The sequence below is a fragment of the Hibiscus syriacus genome, unplaced genomic scaffold (genome assembly GCF_006381635.1).
Source record: "Hibiscus syriacus cultivar Baekdansim isolate YM2019G1 unplaced genomic scaffold, ASM638163v2 tig00110678_pilon, whole genome shotgun sequence".
Classification (NCBI taxonomy): domain Eukaryota; kingdom Viridiplantae; phylum Streptophyta; class Magnoliopsida; order Malvales; family Malvaceae; genus Hibiscus; species Hibiscus syriacus.
The window spans coordinates 328,586-343,430 of record NW_024062822.1 but is presented as its reverse complement, the minus strand read 5'-3'; the positions used below and the strand labels follow the sequence as shown (position 1 = coordinate 343,430).

The 14,845-nt window shown below is 39.0% G+C and overlaps 1 protein-coding gene and 2 pseudogenes across 1 annotated transcript; all 3 read right to left on the bottom strand.

Moving 5' to 3' along the window:
* Window positions 1–3,536: 3,536 nt before the first annotated feature.
* On the bottom strand, window positions 3,537–4,492 carry LOC120138067 (cold shock domain-containing protein 3-like). Its single transcript, XM_039153672.1, has one exon. It carries the CDS (start codon window positions 4,388–4,390, stop codon window positions 3,662–3,664), a length of 729 nt encoding a protein of 242 aa, XP_039009603.1. The 5' UTR covers window positions 4,391–4,492; the 3' UTR covers window positions 3,537–3,661.
* Window positions 4,493–5,305: 813 nt separating this feature from the next.
* LOC120138106 lies at window positions 5,306–7,332 on the bottom strand (annotated as a pseudogene).
* A 274-nt stretch (window positions 7,333–7,606) lies between these two features.
* On the bottom strand, window positions 7,607–14,607 carry LOC120138178 (annotated as a pseudogene).
* Between the last annotated feature and the right edge of the window lie 238 nt (window positions 14,608–14,845).

The following is a 14,845-nucleotide window of genomic DNA, read 5'->3' as shown; positions in this document are numbered from 1 at the left end:
GTTTTTCGGAAGGGAGATGTGATGCTCAATTAGAAACTGAACTATGAAATAATCTTTTCAAAGCATTTTTTTCCCATATATATTTGAGACCTTTGGAGCTTAAATTCAGTTCTCTAAAGGGATTCCTCTTCTTCAGTAGATTTTTACAATGCAAATCCAAGAATTGTGCTCGTCTCACAAACCTCTGACCAGCAGCGACTGTCCCAAGATTAATGCAAGGTCGTCGGCTTTTAACCACATTAATGTTTTAGATTTGTTGCGGTAACTTCCATCCAAGTTCGTTTTTCGTTTCATTTTAACAGTCATCTCTAACTTTTACAATGGGATAGCTCTTCAAGTGACCTAATCACCCTTTCATATATTTTTTTAAACTATTTGGTATTTTATCTGTTGATTGACTAATCTAAATCGATTATTAAGAAAATTTATTAAGAGAGTGAGTCCCCTAATACGATTTATTTTATTCATAACGTCTAGATTCAAACTTGTTACAATCTATGATTAGAAAGAGTTGCTCGGATTGTGTGTGCCAGGGACGAAGCCAGGTTATGGATGGGAGGGGCAGCTGCCCCACCTAACATTGACAGACTAAATACATTTTAGGTCATTAGATATTTTAAAACTATTACAATTAAGTCATTGCCCCCCAAATTTCTCGTATAATTATTTTTTGGATACCAATAGTTTTAAAACTAATAGAACCAAGTCTTGACCCAAAATTTATCTGATTTAATTATTTTTTAAGACATATAAATTTTAAAATTAGTATAATTAAACCCCCAAACTCTTAATTTTTATGATTTAATTATTTTTTAGGATCATGTTTATTTTAAAATTAAATAACTTGCCCAAGGGATTTAAATTAAAATTATGGTAGCATTTTCGGTTGCGTTTCATTTAACGCGATTATGGAAATAACAAGTGATATTGCAGTTAACTCGATTGCGCAATAATGATTTTAGATAATATCTTTACCATTATATAAAGATCATTATTATGATAACGGACCACTATTTAAATCCTTTTTCCCCTTCATAATTTAATCCTATCTCCCTTCATAATTTAATCATGTCTCCGTGGATGTCTCCAAACACCTTTTTTCCCTTCTTTTCTTTGTTTAGGTATGTTATCTCAATACATGAACAAAATAATTCAAAAGGAAAGAAAAAGAAGACAAAAGCACAACAGCCTCAAAGGGTTGAAGTTCTATGCATGATCAGTTGAGTACTTTTATTTGAATGTCGTTATTCTTTAATTAAATAAATTTAATCACCAAGTAATCTTTAACGAAGTATCCAATATATCTCGAGTTTTAAAACTTCTATTTCAAGTTAATATGATGTTTTCAAAAATATTCAACACCTGCCTAACAAACATTCATAGTAAAAAGATTACATTTTCAAATCCATCTCACATTTGTTGGAAGGCAACTTGATAAATAAATTCATAATAAGAATTTGGAGGAGTTAAATCACAATGTTCATATTATTGGTAGCTTGGATTTTCATCTTAAAGCTCAAACTAACAGCCTCCAAATTGTTACCAACTCATGTTTGTAAAGTCTATCCAAGTGGTAAAGTGAAAAATCAATGATGCGCACTAAGGGCAAAAGTTTTGATGTTAAAAACTTGAGAAAGACGTCAGTATTTTTCCTGTAATCATTCTCTTTCACTAACAAAATAGCAATCAAAATAGAGCACCTAATCTTAGTGGCAACTCTAATCTAATCATGATTAAGTTTTGCTAAGTTGCATATGTTTTCGATGTAATCATGGTGAAACAGACATAATATCCTTTCTAATATATGTATACTATTGTGTACTGAATTATTATTTATTATAATAAAAATTATCTTTACATATTAATTAATTTAAGATGATAACAAAAAAAAACACATTCGAATGACACAGTTGCTCGACTTTAATGTTCAGTCCCTTTCTTTTTCTCACCCCATTCAACCTTACGAATGCGACTGGCCGACCGTTTAAGGCCAAGCATCGGATTGCAAATGATTTTTTTTTTTTGGAATTGTTTAGAATCTTTAAGATGAAATTCTATCATTGAAAGAATCAGAATTATATAACAATAACGTGTAGGGCAACTAAGCTACTTCATGGGGGGGGGGGTTCCAGGCTTGTGAGTCTTTTAGGGTTTGTCCAGAAGCCAGATGTGAAATTATTCCACCTAGCAAGCTGGACGGTTTTGTTTATATGATATCATCGGTCGGAAAGTAAGAAAGAGAGGGTGATGAGGATGCGCTGTGTGATGTTTGCCACTTCTCAGCCCCATGAAAACGAATCATCGGTCATGACGATGCACACCGTTCGCCACTTGTCCATCCAAAATTACACCCATGGAACACGTTATACTTCCACTACACGTCAAATGATTAACCCGATTACTTTTTCATGTTTTTCACCCGATTAATTTGATTGGAAATTTTTAAATTTAGATCGACTTAAAATATGAAAATCAAGGACTACTTTGATTTTAATAAGCTCACAATATAAATCCGTGTTGGGAAATGGATGATACTTATATCAGCCCAAATCTTTAGCCCCAATACGTTCCCCCTGAGACCACTAGTGATAGATGATGCTAATAAGTATGGGCTTTGTTACCTTATTAAAGAGTTGCCAAGTCATTTTCAAAAACAATATTCCTACTTGAACAATCGCCAATTGCCTAGCCCCTTCGATCCCACCATAAATTTTGGGAGCAAATAATGAGAATGGAGAGCTTTTATGGTAAAAAAGAAAGCAAGCCCTTTCCCAGAGCTTAGATCAAGCATCATGATATTGCAATGACCACACTCAAGAGACCCTTTCAATGGTTAACTACTCCTAGTATGAATATCAGTCAATAGAATGAAAAAAATGCAGACCCTACTCAGAGTGATTAAAACAATATGATAGAGAACTTAAACTTCTTGTGCTTGATGTAAATTATCAATAACCATTCACTTTAACACAGCTGCTAACAGCTTCTATAAGACGTATGATCAAACATCTTCATCACTATTTCCTTCCTTCACAGAGCGTCAAAAACTTCAGCTGGACATAAGAAATATATTAAGATCACCTATAAAACAGCTCTGTGCATACATCCTAGCTAAGAGAGAAGAATCAACATCACTTTCAATTTAGAAGCTGTTATCTAACAACTACTAACTAGGACGCTATGCAACAAAACAGGCATCTATAAAGACATGGGGCGTGGCATAAACATCATGCCTACACCAAAAAAAGCTAGAATCCATTTCATCAAGAGGATCATAGAATACAACAAGATTTAGAAAATAACTTACTTCAAAGCATATAGGATCAATGCAGAAGCACAAAATATTTTAGAGAAAAAGCACCTATAAAACAATATAGAAACAATAATTCACACTTGAAAAGAGATGATGAATTGAGAAATAACCCGAAGGCAATGATAATAATCCAAAATAACCAGAACAACGAAAATAAATTTTAATCCAAACCATCTCAACTATGGATCAAAACTGGAAAATTCTTCCCCACCCCAAACACATAAAAGGGGAAAAAAGAGATGGATAATCCAAAACATCCTTATGTATAGCCTCTAGGAACCATAGAACTCCAAAACATAGGAAAAGAGAAATATTTACTATTACTCTTTCTTTACCGGGCATTCAAGTTTAAGCTGAAGCCTTCAAGTTCGGACACTCCCTTGCAAAATGCCCTGCCTCGCCGCATTTAAAGCATTCTGTTCCTTTGTTATTATTGTTGTTGCAATCCCTCGCCATATGCCCAAACCCTCCACAGTTAAAGCAGCCTCTGCCACCGCCACCGCCACCACTGTTTCTATTGCAGTCCCTGGCAAAGTGCCCAAATTTCCCACAGTTGTAGCACTTTCCAGCCCCACCACCGGCATATCCGCCAGCATCCCTCCTACAATCCCTCGCAAAATGCCCCGCCTCACCACAATTATAACACGAGCCCCCGCCGCCACTGCCGTACCCAGCGTTATTGTAATTATCGTTATTGTCATACGAGCCTACGTCGTTATAGCAATCCCTAGCAAGATGATTCGTATCCCCACATTTATAACACCCGCCGCTCCCGTTCCTCCTATCGTTCCTCCAACCGCCGCCGCCGCGAGGATCCTTCTTACTGATTTGTGAGCCACCGAGCGCGGTGACATCAACAGCCTGAATTTTCCCACCGTTTCCTTGGGAAACGGTGAACTCAACAGATTCGCCCTCGGCGAGGCTACGATAGCCGTCGGATTTGATGGAAGATTGATGGACGAAGAGGTCTTCGCCGCCATCGTCAGGATGGATAAAGCCAAAGCCTTTCTGGTCATCAAACCAGAGGACCTTGCCGGCGGATCTTGTTTGCTGTTGCTCTTGCTGTTGCTCAGCCATCGGAGCTGGTTGCGAGATTTGGTATAGCAAAAAGGAAGAGACTTTTTGATTTGTTTGTTTTAGGGTTTCTGAGTGTGAACCAACAAAAGGCGAATTTATAGGGGAAATTATGGGATTTGAGAAGAAAAAAAAACTGGTTAGGGGCAAAGGCTACTCTAATTGTTGGGGGCAGCACGGACTTTTTATTCCTCAACTGGTTAGGTTAGGAATTATATGTTATTTTTGCATAAATATTTTAGAAAAATGACCTCCAAACTATACATGATTCTCATATCAGTCCTTAGAGATTTTTTTTGGGTAAGAGATATTTCTTAAGCTTTATTTTTTTTTTTTACATTTTATACAAAGTGTACAACATTCAATAACAATAGCCACACCTTCATCAGTTGATATTATTTTAGTCATATATCATCAAATTTTATCAATCAAACTACTTAATTATTTATATATTATCATTTAAGCTATTTATTGTTAATATTTGATAAAGAAACTGACGTTGTAGTTAAAAATAATATAATTACACATTTTTTTATTACTTACACATTTTATTTAGTTAGTTATAATTTTAATTTTATTCAATCGATTTAATTATTTAATTATTTTGAGATATTAATTCTCTTAAATAATATCTGTGATTAAAAAAATAACGTAAATATAATAAATTATATTAAAATGATCATTTTATAATTTACCTCGGCAATACTCATCCAAATTAAACATCGAATCAACTGGATATCAATTGTTATAAAAAAAAACATGCATTTTCTGTAAAATTTGCAGGTGTGGCCTCAAACCCTATCAAGCATTGGATACATGTAAAACACATGGTCATGAGAATGAGCAGGGGAAATTGTAAGTTTCGGTTGCTCAGAAAGGGAAGAAGGAAGAATTGTTTGTGTAGGGGGGTTGATTGGGACATACGGTCCACAGTTAGTAGACTTCAACATTCCATTGCTCAGATTTCTTCAACTCCCTTTTATACTCGGTCCAATCAATACCTGAAACAAGTTCAAATACAATATTAGATCAGGGATAAGCCATGAAGATTGAATGAGGGTTCAGGGTTCATTCACCATCTGCTGCAGCAAGTGAGACCATTATGTCATCAATTCCCTTCTCCATGCCTTTCAGCCCACACATGTAAACAAAGGTGTTGTCTTTCTTGAGTAATTCCCACAGCTCTTTTGCATATTCAGCCATTCGGGTCTGAATGTACATCTTCGCTCCTTTATCATTAGTTTGTTCTCAGCTCACAGCAAAGTCCAGTCTGAAGTTGTTTGGATTCTTTTCCTTCATTTTCTCAAATTCCTGAGCACATAACATTTGGACATTCCATTCAGAGAATCAGACAAGTCCATGAATTTGTTTTTCCAGCTTTGAATGCTTACCTCTTTGTACAACAATGAGCTACTTGTAGGAACACCAAGGAAGAGCCATGCCAAACCATTGAACTACAGGTTTGTAAGTCACTCATTAGAACAATAAACATATTGATGAGTTCATGCCGCTGGTAATGATTCTCTTGTTTTTTTACCTTGTAGCCTTCATGCTTTTCAAAGAACATTTTCCACAAAAACGATCGGAAGGGAGCGATTCCTGTTCCAGTAGCAAGCTGCAATGAAGTAACCGAGTGTGAAAATGTTGTTTTGGAGCAGCGATTATCAATATGATGGAATCTGCATTCTACAGTGAATTAATGAATGATAATCTCGGTCATATACGAACCATGACGATTGTGGTATTAGGATCTTTCGGCATAAGCATTTCCTTTCCAACAGGTCCTGTGATTTTAACTTCTGCCCCAGGTTTCAAGTCACCTGAAGATTAAGATCAAAGCATTTTAGCATCAGTACAGTAAATCAACTACAATATCCTTTAACAAGTGAACATTATGATGAAACATAAAGAGTGATGCATTCGTACACAAGAAATTTGAGCAAACTCCTTTAACAAGTTCTCCTTGTTCATTGGTGTATACCAGACGTTTCACACATAGGGATACCTGCAATAATACAATAAGATCATACAAAAAAAAAAAAACAGTAGAGCTGCATGCTAATAGGTATATAGATATCCGTCACAAGATTTGCATCTTAAACTACAAAGAAAAGTAAGATTTGAAGGCAAACTCACAGTTTTAGAGTCCCCAAAATCACCAATAGCACTGATAGCAATAGAGTATAATCTCAGCTTGTGAGGTTTCCCATTCTTGTCAACGCCATCAGGAATCACCCTATGGATTGCCCTTCTCTGTAAGAAAGTTCTCCTGATCCAATCCAACCAGCCAGTCAGTTAAGATGAAAGATTTGTTTTTTCATAGATAATTCCATAGATATGCAAGTCTCCATTACCATTGAATCATCCAATGGTTTCTCTTCTTTTTTTCACATAGACATACGTGCAAATATGTTCAAGGATTTGATTTTGGCATACCCTCAGTGCTGAAGACCATATGCCAAGTCTCTCCAGGAGCATCATCACCGGTGATCTTAGTGTTTAAAAGGCATCTGCCAATGTAGGGCTCCTTTGGCTTGAACTTGTTAACCACAATACCTTCATCGTCCTTCTTGGATTCATTCACAACTTTTTCAGGAGCTTCAGTTGTAACCTGGGCTCGGACCGAAACCAATCTCCCTGCACTCGACACATCTCTGTAGTAAAACGAAACCTAAAAAAAGAAACAGCTCACCAACTGCATGTATGATGTTTTAACTAGTACAAACAAGAGTTGTTACCTTCTTGAACGTGATTCTTTCAGGAGAAATGATAGAGGTTCGAGTGGTAAGAGAGGTGGGATTGGTACAAGGAAAGGAGACTGCAGCAGTTACAGCAGCCATGGCTATTGAGGATGAAGAAAGAAATAAAGAAATGTTATTTGATGTGTAGTTGTTGGTGAAGAAGTAATGGGATGAGATGAGGAATTCTAAAAGGATGTGGTTGGTATTTTTCTCTATTCATTTGAGTTTGGATGCTGAATTGGGTGGAGGAGATTTGAAGCCTCTACGAGGATAAGTCTATGTGCAAATGTTTATGTGAATTACACCATTTTCGTTTATTCGTAACTGTTCAAATTCAAACATAGAGATTAAATTCGTCGAATAAAAAATACAATATGAAATAGAAGATGGAACAGGGGGTCCAAAGGGTCCACCAATGATGAATCTGGAAGAAAAACGATGGGATATTGACTTGTACTTGATGGGAAAAGTGATTAAATCAATGAAACTCCCTTGAACCTCTAGACTGATACATCTCTAATCTACTTTTTGCTTCTGGTAGGATTCTGTCCACTGTTTCGTCCTGCGTCATGTTGGATTGCTTGAATACCCATTCCAGCACCGTCAGCACGGCTTGGGGGAGTTCTTCGTGTTGGGGAAAACGGGCCACACGAACGTAATTTAAAAAAAAAAAAAAATGGCTGTCCCTTTTTCCCATATGTATGGAGTAAGGGGAACGTAATTTTAAAATTGATCTAAAATGTCAAGATTAAAACCACCAAAGGTTGTACAGCAGATAAACTTATCAAACTATTGAATATTGAAACACAATGGAAAAGAACCGAATAAAAAACAATAAAGGAGAGAACACACTAAATTTACGAGGTTCGACGAGAATATCTTCTACTCCTCGGGCACCACACCAGATGATAACTTCATTATATCGCCAATATTACAACAAATGGAATTCTTTGAAATTCCCAAAGTGGGGAGAATGAAGAATACAAGAGGAAGAGAGAACTTGTTTTTAGGATTATTTCTAATGGAAATACTTAGGCCTATTTATAGTTGAGTTTCAAGAACAATATGTTCAAAATTTGGCCACTTACCAAAGAATTTTCCAATGTGTATAAATTAGCAACCAAATATGAAATTCACATGTTCAAAGTTTGGCCACCAACCAAGATGAAATTTTCAATAAGTTGGCCACCAACCAAGATGAAATTTTTAACTTGTCAACTTAATTTCTAGACAAATCTAACACTTCGTTGTCGGGTACGTGGAAGGCAATGTAGCATAGGAGAACTAATGCAGAGTGCTTAACAATTTCTTCCCCGAAATACACTAGCTGAGTCAAATGCTTTGCGCCCCCTGCTCTAATGATTGACTTCGAGTGACCAAGGTGAAGGTAGTTGTTGGTGCAAGCGAATCTGGTAATAGCAATGGCAGCCTCATTGGAAACTTCAGCTTCCCTCTTGTCGAGAAATTTAAACAATGGGGAAATCATCCTCGTTTTGGTTGCTCGAAAGGTCCTCGCCAGATTATCGATGGCCTTGATACAAGGAATCAATAATTCTGAATCGGCCTTCCGATTATCTTCAACAGCTGATCCACAACGAGCTTACAAGCATGAGATTTAGGCTTAAACGCAGACCTTCTCAAATCGGTATCCTGCTCTGCCACAGTTGTGATCTCCACCAACGCCATGGCCGAATTAAACCGGACTTCTTTGGTTCCTTTTTCTAGCAAAACAACAAAACATAGCAGCGCTCTAGACTCGGTGATACTACGACAGATGGTTGAAACCCCTTGGCTAGATGTCATAAAGCTCTAGCTGCCATTGCCTTCATATAAGCCTTGGTAGCGATGTCTTCTGTTCTCTTCCCTTCATATTTGCCCCAGACATCGAACCATTCTGCTGCTGCTGTTGATGATGAACTTGATGAAACTTCTTGGCATTGCCCCGACTGTTACTCCTAAAATAATTATTACCCGGCATTGACATGGTATTGGTAACCACACTGTGCAGCTGATTTGGCATTTGCTTCCCCATTGGATGCGGAATCGGATCCCGATGATCATCATCGACAACATTCTTCATATTATTGGCGTTCAAATTAGTACTGCTTGCCATAATCATCGTGTAGATCGACGTTGCCTTGTTACTAGTAATGGTGTATTTGATGGGTTCTTGAATGGTTTCAAACGCTAAATGACTGACGAGTAACCAGGTTATTTTATGCTAAGCGATCAAATCTTGGCATTTTGGGTAATTAGCAGCCAGCTCTAACACCGCCCAGGCTGTCACGGCCTGAACTTTCATCGGAGCTTCTTTGAGGATTTTCGCAAATACTGTGACAACACCAGCGTGGATCAAGTGCTCAACGCATTCCGGGTCCCGACCCTTGCTCTGGCTGCGTTTTCATGGCCTTTGTTAAAAAGTGTAAATGACAGAAATATACACAGTAAATAATTGCAATGCCTTCATATTAACTGGTACACTGCTTTTATAACCATGGTTTAGCTAACCACTAACCACCTAATAAACTAATTGACTTAGCTAACCAACCTAACAGACTAACCACTTTTACATGCACGTGTTGTATTAACAACAGTCTAACAGATAGCCATCTTGTTGACGAAAACGGGTAAAGAAAACAAAAGAACACGAGAATTTTACGAGGTTCGGTAATGTGCTTACGTCCTCGGTGCCTAGGCGGCGCTAGAAGTTTTTTTTATTCAATGATATTTTAGGTCTAGGTTACATCTCTATTTATAATAGAAAACCCTGGTACATAATTACAAAATTAACCCTGTACCGTACCGCGGGGCTACGCCCCCGCACCCCCAACCCACATAATTCGTAACCCCACAACGAGACTTTCTTTGTAAGGACAGTTGATGTTCGCTTCGCTCACTCCGCTCCATCTCCTGTCCTCTTTACTGGTATATTTATGAGCCATACCTAACAAATCTCCACCTTGGCGAATATCCTGCCTCTTGAAAATTCAATGTGGGTTGGGTTACCTTGATTTTTTAACAACTCGAAACATTCAACAAGTCCAAGCAATGCTTGAACTTGTCTGTCGTAACTGGCTTGGTGAACATATCAGCGGCATTCTCATCAGTATGTACCTTCTGAAACAAAACCTCTCCAGATGCAACCAACTCTCTGATCTTGTGGAACCTTACATCAATATGTTTAGTTCTAGCACGATACACCTGATTCTTAGCCAAGTGAATAGCACTTTGATTATCACAAAGCAACTGAACTCCACCTTGTTGAACACCCAACTCCTTCACTAAACCAGTAAGCCATAAAGCTTCTTTTGCAGCCGCTGCCATGTACTCAGCTTCAGTTGTAGATAGAGCCACAATAGATTGAACAATAGACTTCCAACAAATAGGCCCTCCACCAAGAGTAAAGACATACCCTGTCGTAGATCTTCTATTATCCAAGTCACCTGCATAGTCTGAATCCACATATCCTACAACCAAAGGATTATCCCGCTGACTCCCAAAAAACAATTCCATGTCCCACAGTACCCTTTAAGTACCGAAAGATCCACTTGACTGCTTCCCAATGTTGCTTACCAGGTTTAGACATGTACTTACAAACTTGACTAACAGCATGAGCTAAATCAGGACGAGTACATACCATCGCATACATCAAGCAGCCAACAGCATTAGAATACGGAACCTTTGCCATATTTTCAGCTTCCTTATCTGTCTTAGGGCACTGTTCTGATGAGAGCTTAAAGTGATTCGCCAATGGAGTGCTAACTGGTTTCGCGCTGCTCATCGCAAACCTTTCTAGCATTTTCTCAACATAACCCCGTTGAGATAGCCGCAGTTTCCTTGAGTCTCTGTCCCTGCAAATTTCCATTCCAAGAATTTTCTTTGCAGCACCTAAATCTTTCATATCAAATTCCTGACTCAATAAAGTTTTCAAACGATAACATCATCCATGTTCTTCGCAGCAATCAACATATCATCAACATACAGTAATAGAAAAATAAAAGAACCATCATCAAGGCTCTTAACATAGACACAACAATCATACTCACATCGGTGTAGCCAATCTTGATCATATAGGAGTCAAACCGTTTATACCACTGTCTCGGAGACTGTTTTAACCCGTACAAAGATTTCTTCAATTTGCAAACTAAATGCTCGTTTCCAGGTTGAGTGAAACCTTCAGGTTGCCGCATGTAGATCTGCTCCTCTAAATCACCATGCAAAAAAGCAGTTTTTAACATCCATCTGCTCTAAATGCAAATCCCAACTAGCCACCAATGCAAGTACTGCTCGGATTGAAGTGTGCCTGACCACAGGAGAAAAGATTTCATCATAATCAACTCCTTTCTGCTGTGAAAAACCCTTCGCTACCAAACGAGCCTTGAACTTCTCCCCCTCTTTTTCTGTTACTACTGGTTTCTTCTATACACCCATTTGCAACCAATCGGCTTCTTACCCTCAGGAAGGGGAACTAACTCCCATGTGCGATTGTGATTCAAAGACTCCATCTCCTCAACCATGGCTGCCATCCACTTGTCGTTTTCCTGACTAGTAACGACATCATGAAAAGTAACTGGATCATCACTGCTAACAGTAAGTGCAAAAGATACCAAGTCTTCAAAACCCAATCTGTTCGGAGGCTTTATATTCGTCCGTCTCACCCTGTCTCTGACGAGACTATAATCCTGCAAATCATCCGTAGTGGAACCACCAGAAGTCGGTTGAGAAGTTTCTGGTTTCTCAACTGGAAACTGCTCAAAATCTACCACTGTCGTGTCTTGCTTCTGCTGCAACATAGACTGTTCATCAAAAACGACATCTCTACTAATCACAACTTTCTTCGCAACTGGATCCCAGAACTTGAATCCTTTGACACCTTTCTTGTAACCCAGAAAAATGCACTCCTTCGATTTTGCATCAAGTTTGGATCTCTCATCAGCAGGTACATGCACATAAGCAGGACAACCAAAAATCCGTAAGTTATCAAAACTAACATCATGACCAGTCCATACCTCTTCTGCAACTTTCCCAGCCAGCGATGCCCTTGGTGATATGTTGATAAGGTAACACGCCATGTTAACAGCCTCAGCCCAGAAGTGTTTGGGAAGCCCCGCATTCAACCGCAAAAATCTGGCTCTTTCATTCAACGACCTGTTCATTCGTTCCGCAACACCATTCTGTTGTGGTGTCTTGCGCACTGTAAAATGCCTCTGAATCCCATGCTCCTTATAGAATTGTAGGAACTGTGAATCTGTGTACTCCGTACCATTGTCAGACCGCAAACACTTGATTTTTTGTCCTGTTTGGTTTTCTACCTCAGCTTTCCACAGCTTGAACTTCTCAAAAACTTCAGATTTCTGTTTCAAAAAATACACCCAAACTTTCCGTGAAAAATCATCAATAAAAGTAACATAGTACCTAGATCCACCCAAAGACGATGTCGTGGAAGGCCCCCATACATCAGAATGCACATAATCAAGAATCCCTTGAGTTGTGTGCTTCGCAGTCTTGAAACGGACTTTAGTCTGTTTACCAAGAACACAATACTTGCAAAAATCGAGCTTACAGCTTTTGACACCATGCAACAGTTTCTCTTGTAATTCTGCCATACCACGTTCACTAAGATGAGCAAGGCGCATATGCCACAATTTTGTCGTATCATCACATGACTCAACAGAGTGAACTCCACCTGCAACGGTACTCCCTAACAATCTGTAGATATTCCCTGCAGTCATCTTGCCTTTCATCACAATCAATGCTCCTTTAACAATCCGAATGGTTTCCCTATCCTCGTCAGCCTTAGGGATAAAAACCATTCTTGTGCAAAGTGCCCAAGGAAATCAAATTCTTCTTCAAGTCTGGGATATGTCGAACACCACTCAACGTCCGAACGGAGCCATCGTGCATCTTAATTCTGACATCACCAATACCACAATATTGCAACATCGATCATCACCCAAATAAACCGAACCAGAATTAACCGGCCTGTATGTCGAAAACCATTCCCTATTTGGCGTGATGTGATAAGAACATCCAGAATCAAGAATCCAAGCATCCGTCAATTGTGTCGTTGAAATAGAAAGCATATCACCCTCACTGCAATCAGAATTATCATCCTCGACCACGTTCACAGACTTGGATGAGCCATCACGCTTCTCATCAGTCTGCTTTTTCAACTTCGGACAGTCTCGCTTCATATGTCCCGCCTCCTTGCACTTGTAACAGTGAATCGTCTTCTTATCCCTGGATTTGGATCTGGAATTCCGCTTCCCGGACCCTGCCTTCTCTGGCTTCCGTCCATGATCTCGATTACCCTTGACATATAAGCTATCGGCTTGAGAGCTTTCCCCTGCATTCTGCTTCCGCTGGTTGTGAGCCAACAAGGCTGCAGTAATCTCCTCAACATTGATAGTCTCTTTCCCATATGTAAGAGTAGTCACCATGTGTTCGTAAGAGGAGGCAACGAACACAACAGAATCATCGCTCTGTCTTCATCCTCAATTTTCACATCAAGCCGAGCCAGATCAGAAACGATTTGATTGAAGACATTCACGTGTTGCGCCAAATCGTGATCGTCCTGCATCTTCAGCCCATACAGTCGCTGCTTCAGATACAGTTTTGTCGTTAAGGATTTGGACATAAACTGACTTTCCAACTTCCTCCAAATTTCGTCTGGAGACGATAGATGCATGACGTGATACATGACCTCGTCCGCCAAGCATAATCGTATGGTTCCTGCCGCTCGCTGCTGCAATTCTTCCCAATCTTCCTCATCCATCGACGCCGGCTTTATAGGTCGCAAAGCCTTCAAGATCCCTTGCTGCGCCAATAGATCCTTCACCCTCGTTTGCCATAATCCGAAGTTACCCTGACCATCGAATTTCGCGACTTCGAATTTTTCTCCTGACATCTGATACCAATTGTTGACGAAAACGGGTAAAGAAAATAAAGAACACGAATTTTACGAGGTTCGCAATGTGCTTACGTCCTCGTGCCTAGGCGGCGCTAGAAGTTTTTTTTATTCAATGATATTTTAGGTCTAGGTTACATCTCTATTTATAATAGAAAACCCTGGTACATAATTACAAAATTAACCCTGTACCGTACCGCGGGGGCTGCGCCCCGCACCCCCAACCCACATAATTCGTAACCCCACAACGAGACTTTCTTTGTAAAGACAGTTGATGTTCGCTTCGCTCACTCCGCTCCATCCCCTGTCCTCTTTACTGGTATATTTATGAGCCATACCTAACACATCTAATAGCCTTCCATTTTCCCTTCTTCGACTAATTTCAATAACGGTCCAACGCCTCCTTCGATAATCAGTTTTCCATACCGATCATTGTCTCTGGCTAGCAAAACAAGTGAAGCCGCCGCGTCGGACTGGTTGTCGAGTGAACCGGTGTAAAGAATTGCGATTTGTTCCCAAATTAAGCATAGAATCGGCTCATAAGGAAGAGAAAGAGTCTCCCTACAAACCATGGCTCATAATTTGGCTAAGAAACCACTTGATTCGGATGCTTATGTTTTTTTTTTGGGTCAGAATATCCCAAGTTTCTTGTCATTGACGTAAAGAACAATTTATTACTGGATTAATAAAAGAACGTTGGGTATTCTTTTCTTCTTATAGACCTCGACTTTGTGTCGGTAAAAGTAATTTTTTAAGGAGATCCATTCTTTTTCTTTAAAAAAAACTATAACAAGCATGCATATGTAAAAA